The 15,790-nt window shown below is 35.7% G+C and overlaps 2 protein-coding genes across 3 annotated transcripts in view; both read right to left on the reverse strand.

Moving 5' to 3' along the window:
* MGAT4C (MGAT4 family, member C) overlaps positions 1-15,790 on the reverse strand; it is a 776,551-nt gene that overhangs the window by 226,743 nt on the left and 534,018 nt on the right. The gene's annotated exons all lie outside the window — the stretch shown is intronic.
* PSMG4 (proteasome (prosome, macropain) assembly chaperone 4) overlaps positions 5,261-15,790 on the reverse strand; it is a 34,367-nt gene continuing 23,837 nt past the window's right edge. Inside the window, 2 exon segments of the mRNA XM_005882987.2 lie at positions 5,261-5,571; positions 5,574-5,744. Of these exon segments, the coding sequence (XP_005883049.1) occupies positions 5,327-5,571; positions 5,574-5,744 (416 nt within the window). The 3' untranslated portion in view covers positions 5,261-5,326.

A 15,790-nucleotide genomic window follows, 5' to 3' on the forward strand; every position in this document is an offset into this window, starting at 1 on the left:
ACAGGGCAGGAGGGGAGGACAATTGGGGGTGATCAGGCTGGCAGGGGAATGGTTAGGGGGTGATCAGGCAGGCAGGAAGGAAAACGGTTGGGAGCCAGCAGTCCTGGATTGTGAGAGGGATGTCCGACTGCCCGTTTAGGCCTGATTCCACAGAGAGATTGGGCCTAAATGGGCAGTCGGACATCCCTCAAGGGGTCCCAGATTGGAGAGGGTACAGGCCGGGCTGAGGGAAACCACCCCTTGCACAAATTTTGTGCACTGGGCCTCTAGTATATATATTATTATTACTGATTGTTTTAGAGACAGAAAGAGGAAGGGAGAGGGAGAGAGAAAGTGAAGAGAAAGAGAGAAGCAAGGGTTGTGTCTGTGTCTTGCACACCCTGACCAGGGAGTGAGGCCACAACCTGGGTAGGTGCCCTTACTGGGAATCAAACGTACTATCTTTTGGTGCATGGGATGATACTTAACCAACTGAGCTACATCACCAGGCCAAGAACATCACAACTTTTGACAGTTATTTGTCAAATGATTCTTATATTTATTTCTAAATTGCAATAATTTCAGCGACTTTCAACATTCTTAATATGTTTAGCATCAGTTTTAAGACACATGAAATGTTTCCCAACCCCATGTTTAACTAATTTAAATAATCGTAAGGAAATCAATCTTTATTGCTCAACTTATTGTAATAAAAAATGACCTGTATTTTCCATCTCCCTGTGGACAGAGATTAAAAAGTGAGGCCAGGCATTAGCAAAAAAGAGCTGCATGAGAATAAGGAATCTCGCTGGGCACAAATGTGGTGACTTTTCTTCTTTACAGTTCCACAATTCCCACAAGTTCTCAGCTCTCTATTTCACCGTCTCCAAAGATGAATGTGAGAAAGATCTTATTATTCTATAAACAACAACAAACACATCCTCTTGGGTAAGAGTTTTGGAATATCATTTCTGTGCTTCAGAAAGCAGTTCAAAATACTTTCACTCCTCTGCCTTCCAGCTTACCTCTTAATAATTATACAGGTCATGACTGTGATTCTTTCAAAGACAAAGCCTAAAAACTTTGGCTCAACTTTCACTTTTCTTTGCCTTGAAACCCTTGTGCTCCCCACATTATCTACCTAGCCCATTGATCCCCTTATCCTATCAATTTCAGAATATTCTATTTGAAGCGACAATTTTATACAAAGATAAATACACTCAAGATAAGTATAGTAGACAATAGGTGCAATATAGGTGTCTCTGTTTTTATTCAATACATATATCCTAATCAAGTTGTGATATTAATCTTTACCTTCGATATAAATCCCTTTCAAATGTCTGGATTTACTTTGGGGCATAAACTGACTTGCAGGTGCAATGCTCAGCAACTCCCTGACAACAATGTGCAGAACTGTATTAAACAGAACTGTGAGAAATAAATCAGTTGACTATAAAGAGCTGTGATGTGAGATGTCAGCCTCTTATTTCCCTTGTTGGCAGCTTTCTTTCCTGAGGCTGGCATCATCTGACATTCACCCAGAAGCGCAGCTTTAGTCCAGACACAGTCTTTATGAATTTCTTGAGTTCTAGCCCGTCTGACATTCACCCAGAAGCGCAGCTTTAGTCCAGGTTCAGGAACACCCCAGACACAGTCTTTATGAATTTCTTGAGTTCTAGCCCACTAGGAATCAATAAAGTTACTTAGAACCATTAATAAACTATCTTCAATATTGCAAAATACCTCATGCACAACTATCACTTATCTTTAAAGCATAATTTACCTATTGGCCAAATAGTGTCAAATGTCTTTGCTTTTTATTGGAATTATATCAATTATGTATATTTCCATTTTACCTTAGATTTTACTCTAGAGTGATACTCATTTTGGTTTTAGATGTTCACTTCATTATTTTGTTCTTGTTGGGGTAATGTACTGTTAAAGCTAACTCATTCATTTGACAGATAGTTGAGGAACAATTAATATATTCCAGATCTTGTAATGGGCACTGGGGATAAAGAAATAGCAGACTTCATGTTGCTTTCAGTCTGTTCCTAATTTGATTGGAAAGCGGGGTAAGCCAACAACTATGCCACAAAGTGATAAGTATGCCAACAAAGTTCTAGTATAGTTCTACTAGAACATAGAGAACAGAGAGCTAACTCAGAATGGGCAAAGATTGGGAGTAACAGAGGGCAATGTGCCTCTTTGCTTCCATCTGTCTTTTGGGGGAAAAAGGCCTGTAGTTCTTTTTTCATTTTCAATGTGTTCTTCTTGTCTTTAATTGCTTGCTTCTTCAAAGTTTTTCCAATTCCTCCTACTAGTTTCTTTTGCTGATCTTATGCTACCTACAGAAGAGTCAACCCAGACAAGTGATTCTTCTCTTCCTACTTAACTTTACCCTATTTTTGTACCTGTTCAAAAGTGAATCCAGTTGATGTGATATCAGCCATTTTCTTTGTTAATAAGTAGAATCCTTTCAGAAACTATACCCAGATCCATGTTTAGTCCCTGAAATTTTGAACTGTGATGTCAAAATTTAGGAATTAATAATTGTCCTGTATCTTTCCAGAGCTTTGGCCATCTTAAAATTAGCAAAAAAATCTGATGTTATCTCCCACCATTTTTATCAAAGAAAGAGACGAATTGTCTTCCTAAATGCAAAGCTTGTAGGCCCAGAATTCTTATTTCTTTATGGATAGTGTAGGTGAGAAAATAAAAGAAAGAATAATTTGCATATCCACTAAACTATCCTTTTTTAAAAATATTTTTTTAAATTGATTTTAGAGAGGAAGGGAGAGAGAGAGAAACATCAATGATGAGAGAGAATCATTGATCCACTGCCTCCTGCATAGCTCCTACTGGGGGATCCAGCCCGCAACCCAGGCATATGCCCTTGACTGGAATCGAACCCAGGACCCTTCAGTCCGCAAGCCGATGCTCTATCATCTGAGCCAAACCAGCTAGGGCTAAACTCTCCTTTTTAAAGCAAGTATAGATTTTCCTCTAACTAAATAGCACTTCAACACACTATCAATGAAAAAACAAACAAACCCTAACATCCTAATTTAATTATAAAGTACTTATTTTATTATTACATTTTTTGGTTACAGAGGTTATATGTGTTTGAATAAAATAGAATCAGTGAAATACAACCATGCTCTGATAGTATAAAAATAAATAACTGTTACATTATTATGCCAGAACCCAAGGTAAACAAATGGACATAGAAGACACTTGAATATGATTTTTACTTTCACAACCTAATTGATATTTAATATTAATTTATATTACAGGTACTTACATAAAATTTTAAATAGTTATTAAAAAGAAAGGTAAAGAAAGACACTCATTGCTTATTAGTGAGATTACTGTTTTATAAGTTGCAGTAAAAATTCCTTTCATGGACTGTGCCTTTAAAAATAAGAATGAGACAGTGTGTTCTGTTGATTCAGTTTTACATGGTTCCCCAAGGACTTCAGGGTGTGACATCTCCTTTACCAGCTCAATAGCTAAACTCCTGGAACATTAGCTTTGTGTGCTGAAGGATGAGAGAGTTTGTGGCTGGAGGATATCTTTTTAATTTAGTTGAGATTTCCTGATAACTTGCCTTTCTGCTTTTTGGCATAAGTGATCTAAATTAACTGATCAATTGGGGACAGAAACATGCACTTGTCAGTTCTTTCTAAAAGTGTGTTTGAAACCTAATAGCTTATTCCCAAGAACCACTGTTACTAGTCCTATTCAAGCTTCCCACCCCCACTCCTCCTCCCCTGCCTGGGGACCACTGCAGTTTATTGATCGATTCGCACATATGGGGCAAAATGACTGCACAGTTGTAAAGTCATAGTGGTACCATATGGTAAGTCAAGTAAATAAATACCTCTTTGGCGATTAATAAAATAGTTCTAACCTCACAGTGAAAAGAAATAGTGGGTGATAGATACCACACTGTGTTCTTTCACTGTTATAAGTAGTAGCTATGCCATTACTTACAGAACAAACTTTAAAGGACAACCATCAGAATAGTTTATGGTTAATGGTTCTCTAGTACAAATTAATTTTAAAAAAACACCTACGGAATCAATTTGAAAGTACAAAATACATTGAGACACTAGGCATTATTAACTCAAGTTATATGTGCCAATATCATCTATATATATAAAGAGCCGGGGCCATCACATCCGAAACAACCAAACGGACAGCCAAACAGGCTGAGTGGGGTGACAAGGCCGGCAGGGGGTTAGTGAGGGATGACCAAATGACTGAGCAGCAGGCTGTGTGGGGTGACCAGGCTGGCTGGGGGGCAGTAAGGGGTGGCCAGGCAGGGTGGGGGCAGTTAGGGGAGAACAGGCCAGCAGGGGGAGCAGTTAGGGGCGATCAGCAGGCAGAGGCAGTTAGGGGTGATCAGGCAGGCAGGCATGTGAGCAGTTAGGAGACAGTGGTCCTGAATTGTGAGAGGGATGTCCGACTTCCGGCATTTGGGCATCCTCCAAGGGGTCCTGGATTGAAGAGGGTGCAGGCTGGGCTGAAGGGGACCCCCCCCATGCACAAATTTTGTGCACTGGGCCTCTAGTATATTCCATATCCATGTTGGAGGATTGTATGATACCTGCCCCAAAAGGGCTTTTGCACATTCAAATCAAAGTTAAAAGTAAACAAGACCCATTTATGCAGTTTGAAAATGAGAAAAACAAAGTTATGTGGAGATAGAGAAAGACAAATGTTAGATCAAGTTTTAATTTTATCTCTATGATTCTGGGTACATTCAAGTCCCCATCTCCCTCTATCAGAGTATTGGAAGTGGCCTTCCTGCTTCCATTAGCTGCCCATGTAATCCACTCTCCACCTGAGGGTCTGCGTGATCTTTGTAAAAACAAATTAAGGTTATGTTGCACACTTCTTTGAGTTTCCATTGTATTCCATGGAGTACCCCCTTTTCTATGGGCTCTAGGCTCTTCAACATTTTTCTTGGTACCACCTCTTTGATCTCACTTCTGACCACTATTAAAATAGCTTGCTATAATCCAGATATACTGAATTTATCTGTTTCTGTAACTCTAAACTTACTCTTGTTTCTGTGTCTTTGCTCCTTTTTTGTCCTCTGCATAGAACCTTTTCCTCTGGACAATGTTTGTCATTCTCTCAACAGGTCAAATCAACAGAGAGACCTTCCCCAGCAGCCCTCATTTAGGTCACCAACGCTAATCAATTCAGATCACATTATTCTGTTTTATTTTCTTCAAAATATCTGTCACTCTCTGATTTTTTTTTTTAACAGTGGAATTCAACTCATGTATTTAAATGTATATTGTACATAAGTTAGAAATCCTCACTTCTGCCTCAGCTAGAACTTTTCCGGAAAAGCCTCCATTTCTCCCTTGATCCTGTTTTCTACAAGTAATGCGAAGTTATTGTCTGTATTTTGTAGGTTATAGCTGACAAACACCTGCTTGTTGGTCTTCCTGGATAAGCGCTGCTGGGCAGGAGTGGAGGTCGTGTCCGAAGTGTCTCCGAGGAGAGAGGTGGACACAGGGATGGAGTCGTAGCGGCTGCACATGGCCACGGCCAGGTTGTGCAGGTGCGGCGTGACCCCACCCACAGGAAGAGCGAGTCTGTCAGCCGCATGACGTGGAAGTGCACCAGCTGCTCCCACAGCCTCGCGCTGAAGTTGTGCAGGGAGATGTCCCCGCCCGCGGTGGCCCGCGACCCCTCCCGCTGCTGTCGCTGGTCCCGCCAAAACCCAGGAGGCGAGCCATCACTCTCTGATTTTTTAAAAAAATGTATTTTATTGATATTTTACAGAGAGGAAGAGAGAGGGACAGAGAGTTAGAAACATCCACCAGCTGCCTCCTGCACACCCCCTACTGGGGATGTGCCCGCAACCAAGGTACATGCCCTTGACCGGAATCGAACCTGGGACCCTTCAGTTTGCAGGCCGATGCTCTATCCACTGAGCCAAACCGACCAGGGCTCTGATTTTTATGTATAGTCTATCTCGACCAACTCTTGAAAGTTTTATCAAGGTAGAAATCTTGTCTGTCTTATTTATTGCTTTATTTCCTTTAGAGTAATTCTTGAAACACAGTAAATGCACAGTGAATATTTGCTGAATGATAAATGTAAATTTTTTTTCATTTGGACCCAATGATCTGATTCTAATGAAAAAATGCAAGATCCTTCAATAAAAACTGAGATATTTGCATAATTCATCATGCTAAATAGTATATACATACATACACTCATACACCTAGGAATAGTATCCATAATAAACATAGTTCAAAAAATGTTGTTGTATATACATTTTTTATTAATCATACATGTTAGAAATAGGAATTCTCAAAGAAAGTGTTCTAGTACACAGCACACAGGCATAATCCACAGTACAAAACAAGACAAAACAAATAAAAATCTCCTTGAGACAGGAAAAAGGAGATCAGAAATACATGTCTCCTCTGTAAAAGAGAATCAGTTGTAATTTAATAAAACCTATATTGTAGGTCATATAAAACCAAAAGTATATTTAAAAATCAGGTGTGGTACTTTAAATGCATCCCTTTGTGCAGATAAGAAAACCAAATTTATTAGCTTTTAAACTAAACAATGAGCCTTGGTTAACTGAAAATTAAATTGAAACAAAGGACTCAAGTAAGACTAAATTTCATTATATTCTGTTCTCCATCAAAAGTGACAGAATTTTCCATTTTCCTGTCATTGAATGGAATAAGATAAAAAAGTCTCTATTGTCACATTGTTTTATTGCAAAGCCTGTTTCTATCCATCTAAATTATACCTTTCTATTTGTATGGAAGTCAAAGTTTGAATAGCATATCTGAGTTAATTATGAAACACCATAAAAAAAACCTCTGCAAGATGAATTGTGCTTAATTTTAATCTCTTCAGAAATAATTAAATTCAAAATAAACTTTTAAGATTTGGGAATTTTATTATCATTATTATTCCTTTGTCACCTTCTAGATTTTGTTTCATTTTGTTTTGTTTTTTTCCTAAAATCTATACATAAGACAGTGGAGACTTGTATTTTTGAACTTGCACTATCCGTTGTGCAGATGTTAACAGGAAAATTAAATAAAAGTACTTGTAATTATTTCTAATTCAAAATACAACATACAATTTTAAGTACAAATTTACTATGCAAATGTGTTGTCATTCACTGAATTAAATATTCATTGAATTAAACTTTAGTTGGAGGGAGAAAATAAAACAAAACATAATCACCAGCATATAACAATGGATCTGTGTCATTTTATAATATGCAATAGTTTACCCACAGCTATTGTAGATATATCAGCATTATGTGAGGAATACACAGTCTGTTGGCAGAAAGGAAAGGATTATATGCAATGTAATAAGTACTATGATAGTAGCAAGTTTAAGGTGTGTACAAAAAAGGCTTCCTGGAGTTTAAATTAAATTTAAAAAAATTATTAAAAGTTATATAGTTCTACAAACAAAATAGATCCAAAGACATTGAAGCATACAACAGACATTTTTCAGGGGGAAGAGGAAGAAGGGAAGAAATTAACCAAAGAATTTATACGCATATATGCATAGCTCATGGACATAGACAATAGTGAAGTGAAAGCCTGGGGAGGTGGCAGGTATGGGGTGGAGGGTGTCAATGGGGGGAGGGGCATCTGTAATATTTTCAACAATAAAGCTAAATTTTAAAAAGACTGAAAAAAGTTCTAATATAAAAATAAAAATTTCAAAGACCTCAGTTATGAAATATATTTGAAAAGTAAGAAAAAATGTATTTGGGTGAAATACAGTTTATGAAGAGGGATTCCTGGGAATTTGAATTTACTGGTGAGAAACTCCTTTACTCATTTCCCTTCTTTCCTAATATCTGGAAATAACTCAATTCTGGTTAAAGTTATATCTTTATCTCCTTAAGCTTCTTACATTTCTTACCTTCTCAGTCTCACTTTATTTTATTGTTTCTTATTTCACTGAAAATATAAAACAGATGAGAATTTTTAGATTACTGCCCCCCACCTCTACTCAAATCGTCCAATCTACCAAGCTACCTACATGCTCAACTACATACTTGTCTTCTTCCTGTTAAAGTGAAGTGATCATGTGTCTAAGATCAACTCTTCTGCTTAATGTTCTGGGTTTTATCCCCTTACACATAGTCTTGGGCATATATTTTGCCACTGGTTTCCCTCTCTCTTTGGTGATTCCTTTTCCTCTCTTCTGCAATGCTCACAATCAAAACATAGATATTATGTAATGTCTCCCCCTTCAACAAAGAACCTCTTTTGACTTCACAATTCACTCCAACTAGTGCTCTATTTCCCTGCTCCCATTTACAGAAACACACACACACACACACACACACACACACACACATGCATACACACACATGCATACACACACATAACACACATGCAAAGAGTGGAATATATTCATTATTTAACTTCGTCTTTCCCCACTGTTTTTAAACTTCCTCTAAATATGCTTTGTTCTTCTTACAGCATGAATATATTCCTTTCGAAGCCACCGATTGCCTGTATGTTGTCAAATCCAATGTTTTTTTGGGGTCGTTTGTTTTTACTATTTCAGTCTTGATAGACTCAACTTTTATTTTGGTTGCTATATATTTTTAATTGCTCTGTAGTTCAGTGCTTTCATAGCAACAACACTCTGAAGAAAATTCAATTGAGAAAATTTAAGATATCATAATTGGAGTTGCATTCAGAAAAAAAAAATGCTAAGATACTACCGCTGTATGTAAAATCCATTAAGCAGAAAAATGCTTAAGATTTTAAAGATCTGAAAATAAGGTGGTATTTTTTATCATCTCTACTTTATTATTATCAAAACATCTTTTTTTGTATTTCTGCTAACTTTAATTGAAATTAAATACATTTAACCACTGCCTCTATGTGTTCTCTTTATTCAGTATTAAATATGTCAGCTTTTTTTTTCTCTTCCTCTCTCAATGAATACTTGTCCTTAGTCTTATTTTCTACTTCCTCATTGTCCAACCACCAATAATGGAGTGGCCAGTATGAATCTTCAACTAGAATCTGTATCTACACAATATTCAAGCACTAGGCATCTCTCCATTTCTACCATTTTAATCCACACCACAATCTAGTCTCACCTGATCCATTACTTTCACTTGCTCTTTTCACTACACCCTTAATGGCCTTCTTCTGTTTCAGGATTGCCTACCTCAAGGCATTTGTTCTCTTTGCCTAGACTTCTTACCTAGGTATTTGGCTATCACTTCTTTCACTTCTCTGAACAAAAGTCACCTATCGGAGAGATCTTGATATAACATATCACCTAAAATAGGCATTCTCTCCCTTATCCTGCTTTGTTGTCTTTCCAACACTTGTCATCATCTAATTTAATTATTTGTTTGCTATTTTTCACCTATGTTCACTAGAATGCAAAGCATCACAAGAGTGGGTTTTGTTTTGTTTTCTGCTATATCTCCAGAGATTAGAACTCTGTCTGACTAAAACAGAGTTGCTATTGGAAAACTCTTATTAAATTATCATCAAAGTCTCACACAATGGCCTCGAGGGGAGAAAAGGGGGGTTTGGTTCTCCAAAAGAGGCAAGAATAAAGGACAATAAAACTGAGACCGAAACAGTCTCTTGCACACAGTTGACTTTATTGTGTTGGAATTCTACTCAAGTATTCAAAAATGTATAGTTACTTCTTAGTGACTATGTTAGATTTGCCTATTTTCTTCTGCTAAGTGAGTTTTCCTTCAACTTTGGCAGGAATGGCAGATGAGGCCTTTCAATTTCTGATATAAACATATTATTGATGGTGAAATGTTTGGGGCATAAAACATAACCTCTTCAATACTTACTTCCTTAAATCCCCATCCTTCTCCCCATGTGCACACGCAATTCCAACCCTCAATATAAATGTACACACAATGTAAATGTCTGAAAATATTCTGAATCATTTGATATCCAGGTTCGAGCACTCATATTAAATCTCCTGCATCCTTACTTTCACCAGACAAGCATTACTTCCTTTGTCTTACTAGAAAGAGTCAGTTGCTTAACTTCAGGGGTTTTAAAACAAGTCAAATTATTTAAAACTTTACATTTAAAAATGTAAAAAGGAGTGAGAAGCGACAATATAATTATTAAAAACTATATCCACTTTCATGGACCCAAACAGGGTTACCACTAATATTAAAAGGAGCAAAAGTTCAAAGAAGGAAATTATGTTTTTACTGGAGCCCAAGGTATACAGTCACATGCAAAATGGGGATATGTTCTGAGAAATTAATCATTAGGCAACTTCATCTTCTGTAAACATCATAGAGTGCACTTCTACTAGCTTAGATGGTATAGCCCATTGTTCCTGGGCAACAAACCTGTACAGCTAGTTATTGTACTGAAGACTATAGGCAATTGTAACACAGAGTTTGTGTACATATTCAACATAGAAAAGATAAAAAAGGGCACAAGATGCAGTCTGAAGATGGTGTTCTATTGAGTTGTACACTTAAAACCTATATGGTTTTCTGAACCGATGTCACCCCAATAAATTCAATAAAAAATAAAATAATAAAAACATATAACTTATGTTTCCTCTTATCATGCTAATGTGAAAATAACATATCTAAATGCCTTTCTCTGGATCACCCTTGCCTACTCATTTTAGGACCTCAAGTGTTCTCCAATCACTTTCCATCTTGGTTTTCTTTTTGTTTTTTCCTCCAGGAAATGCCTCAAGTGTATTTATGAAATAGTCTTGCTTCCATTTGGTGTCTATTAATATTTTCTTCCTTATTACTATTGGATCATAGTTTTGATACCTTCTGAGGCTGCCATGCCATGGTATTTTTCATTTGCATGGCATCTGAAACCTGCCCCAGGCACTGATAGAGCTGAGATGCTGCTGAGATGTCCTCTAAATACACCTCTCCAGGGAATAATTCACTCGCACAATAGTACCTCTAGATGGAGATGTAATGTCCTGGTCGTCACCGCTGCTGCCACACTCTTCTAAACGTTAGCATGTGTTCCCAAGGTCTCATTAGAAGATTTCAAAAATGCTCCTGTATAGAATTTTGGATTGAGGCACAGTTTCTTCAGGATAGAGTAATTGACATTTCAAGTGACTTAGCCCCTCATGTACATGAATTTTTGGTAGGTCCAGTATGGCAGGTTCTACTATCAGGAATCAGATTCCAGTATTTTAACATGTGTATGAAAAGATTTTCAAATTGAGGTATTTGCAAACTATAGATGTGATCATACTATATTATCCTGATTGCTTTTACTTAACATTACATAATTAGCACTTTTCATTAGTCTGCATCTGAATATAATGTTTATAATTTTAAAAACTCAGTATATCTATTTGAGAGGATTCAGTGCCAAAATAAAGGTGTCTGATCCAAAGAATTCTCTCTCCTGATTTGGAAACATTATTTTGCTTGTATGGTAGGAGCGAGGAGCAATATAATAAAAACTTTGGCTTTGCTGTTTTGCAATGAAATTAAGTGATGTAGTAGTACATCAAGAGACGTGAGCCAGAAGCACTTTCCAGACTAGAAGCTCACTTTCCAAGTTTCTCACTCATGACTCTAATATTCCTCATGTGCCTCTCTCTTCAAGTACAATAGCATGTTTCAGGAGATCTTGCCTACGACCTCCTTGTAGAGCTTGTTCAGTTCAACAAATATTTATTGAACTACACTACGCGTCAAGCACTGTGTTAGATGTTAGGAATACAAAGGATGAATAACACATGGACCCTTCTCTGAGCCACATGGCTCCAGTTTTCTCTGAAAACTGCACATTCACATCCATCACTTCTATCTACTGACTGTCTCACAGACAAGAAAAAATAAATCCAATAGAAAAGGAAGATGAAACCAAAGGGAATCAATTAAATTTTCCTCAGGGAAGCTCATGTGAATAGAAACAGGAAGATCAAAAAAGATCAATAGCCTAAAATTGTACCTGAGTGCCCTGCCTTTACATGTTTTTATAGATAATTTTCATTTAAGATGACTTTTTACACCTATTTTATGTGAATTCTAAAATGCACGCAATAAATGATGTTGTAAAAATACTTCTATAAACCAATGGAATAAATATCTTTGGCTTAAATTAAGAAGGCATTGAACACTAAGAGTTTCTAGAGCTGTCAACTAACTAGGGGGAGCATTTAAAACCAATTTTGGGGGACAGAAAAAACAAACAAATGTAATATTACATTCACAGGGTTTGCACACGAATAGAGCAAACACTTTATTATTCCCCAATTTTTTCTCTGAAACAGAAGGAATAAGGATTTGCATTTTTGAAACAGATTTCTTATGCCAATAAATCCTAAAGTTTTCTTTTTATGTATGTGAGACTCCTGTTTAAAATAACAATAAAACATTTAGCCAGCAAGGAGCAATTAGATGTATGCCATTACAATACTTATATATTCACCACAGCTAGGAGAATTAATTCTTATTACTATCAGCAAAGTCAAACTAAACAGACAGAGCCTGTCAACTGAACTCCTCAGGGAAATAATATCCATTAGCTGAGGAATATTATCCGGGATTAACAAAGCCATTGTTCAGAAAATGTAAACTTAGGGCTGCTTATGTCTAGTGGGATTATGAAATGTATCTAGATTGAAAAGAGAAAAATAATTAGCTTGATGCTTTTTCTAATTTTGCTTCACATACTATAACTGGTATTATCTGTGTATTAATGACAAACCTGAATATTAAAAACCATAGAAGTTTAAATATCTTGGAAAGCAAATGAATGATAAAGTTATAAAGAATAATTAAATACATGAGAATTGTATTCTCCCATACAATAATGTTGGTGTCTATATTCATAAATATAGATGACTTTAGAAATGTATATTTTTAAAACAAATTGTAGGAATGATGTTAAAAACATATTTATATCAATACAATAAACAGTTTAATTTGACTTTCTTTCTTTCTTTTTGGAAAAATAGTTCAGTGATAGAAATCAGAAACTATAGTTTTGTGTCTAATGTATTGGGAAGTTTTGAGGAATATTTAGATATTTATGTGGATACAGACACACAGCATTCCAAATAACAGTGAAATTCAAATTGGGGATTAGAGACAACGAATGAAGAATATTGTGTGTGCATGTGTGTGTGTGCTTTATTCCAACTTTTAAATTAGATTGATTATACTTATACTTAATACAGTAAATATTTATTTGGTATGAGCCATGAACTGTGTTAAGTCCAGAGTTAATGGAATCAGGACTACTACATAGTTTCTACCTATAAGTAGCTTGAAATATAGTAATGGTATAAGGAAGTACGTAATTACAAACAAAATGGGCATCTTACAGAGAGTTTTTTTTTAAGGTTTACGTGTTTTTAAGGATAGAGTGAATAGCTTCTGTCAGAAACAGGGAAAAGCTTTATGATGAAAGTGGTGAAAAATAATTTGGTTTATACAGTAGGAAATAGTATTATATTTTACTTACATAAGCAAAATATTAGCATGTATATAATTTGTAGCAAAAACAGTATTAAAAGCATACTATGATTATATGGAGGTCTTAATATATGGAAGTCAATATTAATAATACAAAATATTGTCCTTATTGTAGATAGGAGACCATGTTTCCTCAACCTACATCACCACCCACCTATGCCATGGTAAATTCCCATGGGAAGAAAATATTTAATCATATTGATTAAAATCTAAAACATTGAATTATTTCTCATTAGCATGAAAGTTCCCCATGCGGGGAAGTTTCCCCCCCCCCAATGTTATTAATTTTATTGGGTGACATTGATTAATAAAATTATATAGATTTTAAGTGTAAAACCTTATAATATATAACCTGTATATTGCATTGTGTACATTTCACTTTGGGTAGTGGGCAGGGAGTTTTAGAGGTTTTATGTACTGATGTGTGCCAAGATCCTAGAACAATGCCTAGTATATAATAAAAGTGAGTTATAAATGTGCTTGAATGAATGAAAAGGCACTAAAAATGGTGGCTACTACATGTTTTTAAGTAGTGGTTTCCATTCATCAGACTGTGTGCTATTTGAAGGTAGGAACTATCTCTTAATTGACTTTTATAAATGCATAACTGTACTGCTTTGGAATGAATGGATGTCAGAAAAAAATATTAATGAACAGCCCTACAATCTACATGAAAAGGGCAAATGTCTTGGCATTTCAAATAGAATAAATTCAAGAAAACAAGCTATCAGACATTTAAAGGAAGTCAAATCGGTTTTGACCTTTTCAATTTCATTCATCCTTTAACTCAAAGATGTTATTAGAACTTAAATTATAACGCTTGTGTAAACGAATTTCAGCTCAACTAGTTATCTTCAGGAGAAAACAAAATGTGTCCTGTGTACGTTATTTAATTATGTAGTAGAAAATCAGAATTTGTCACAAAGAAGCTGAAGATGCCAAACTATTGTTATTCTGATCAGGAAAAGGAACTGAAAATACAACAATAAATTGTACTTTCACGTGCTTACGTGGGAACACTCCTAAAGGAAAAAATCCTGAGCAACACAGAAGGAATATCACCTGTGCCATTGCAAAATGCAGAAAAGGATTTTGAATAATTTCTTTCCCCAGATTTGTAGTAAAGATGTCTCTGGAAATTTGACCTTTAACAGATGACTATATACTTCAAACACTCCCTCTCCCCCATTTTTTTTCCTTTTCTCCTAAAGTATGTGCCAAATGAGAAAAGTAATTTCCATTACATTATGAACGGGTCATCCTCTCCCATACCGCATTTTTTCAGGGTCAACAATCATGAGCCATAATGGGTGCCTACTGCAGTTGAGGTGGTAGAAGAGTCTGGTCAAATTGAAATAAAAACCTACTAAAAACGTATGCCTGAAGTTTTAGTCTCATTGATAGCTCTAGTAATCAGATATAATGTGTTAGAAATCTATAAAAAGTATAAATCAGATTTTCCCACTAATAGAAACTTTCTAAAAATCCTCTTTAGCAAATTATTTGCTAAGAAGTAGCCCAGATAACATTTGCCACATCGATAAAAAGAGACTGTTTCTGGCACCAATTTTTACGCTAAAAGCGATGATTTATCCTTAGGCAAGACACTTCAAACATATTTGGATTTCCCTTTTTTGTGTGTAAATTCTCATACACTTAGGGTATATATATGCAAAACGCCTGCTTTATTATATATGTGTACCTAATTGGTGGGTTATGTTCTGCCTTTCTAATCTTCTGCCTGTCTAATTACCTATGTAACATTTAAAAGGAAACTGGGTTATTATGAAGCAGAATGTTTAATTAAGCAAAGAATAATCTAGTTCTAGAAACCAGGTATGTACAATAATCATTTTAATCTACATGCTAATAAATAATGCTTTTATGTTCTAAGTAAATCTGAAAACCTCAGAATCTATGTATTTGACTTCCTATGAACATGTGATAAGTAATTTAAATGGTTTTTATATATTTCGTATTTGAAGCTCTATTAGAGTTACCCTATTCATAGAGACTGTAAAATTCTAATTTTCATTTTGGTAACATTTACAATAGCACTCTTTTGCATTTCTATAGAAATTTATAGTTGACAATAATTGTATTTATTCAATCCCAAACAACACCCTTCTAACAAAGGCAAATATTAGATGTTAAAAGTGTTCAAATTCAAGTCAAAGCTCAAAGCATTTAAGTGACTTGCTAAAGTTTGCCAGTTCTGCAAGATAGTCCCACTTCTCTGATTATTTGTGGAAGGAATTTAAAAATTCTACATTTATTTAACAAATCAATATAAGCTCAATAGCCATTGGA

This window comes from Myotis brandtii, unplaced genomic scaffold (genome assembly GCF_000412655.1).
Source record: "Myotis brandtii unplaced genomic scaffold, ASM41265v1 scaffold745, whole genome shotgun sequence".
NCBI lineage: Eukaryota > Metazoa > Chordata > Mammalia > Chiroptera > Vespertilionidae > Myotis > Myotis brandtii.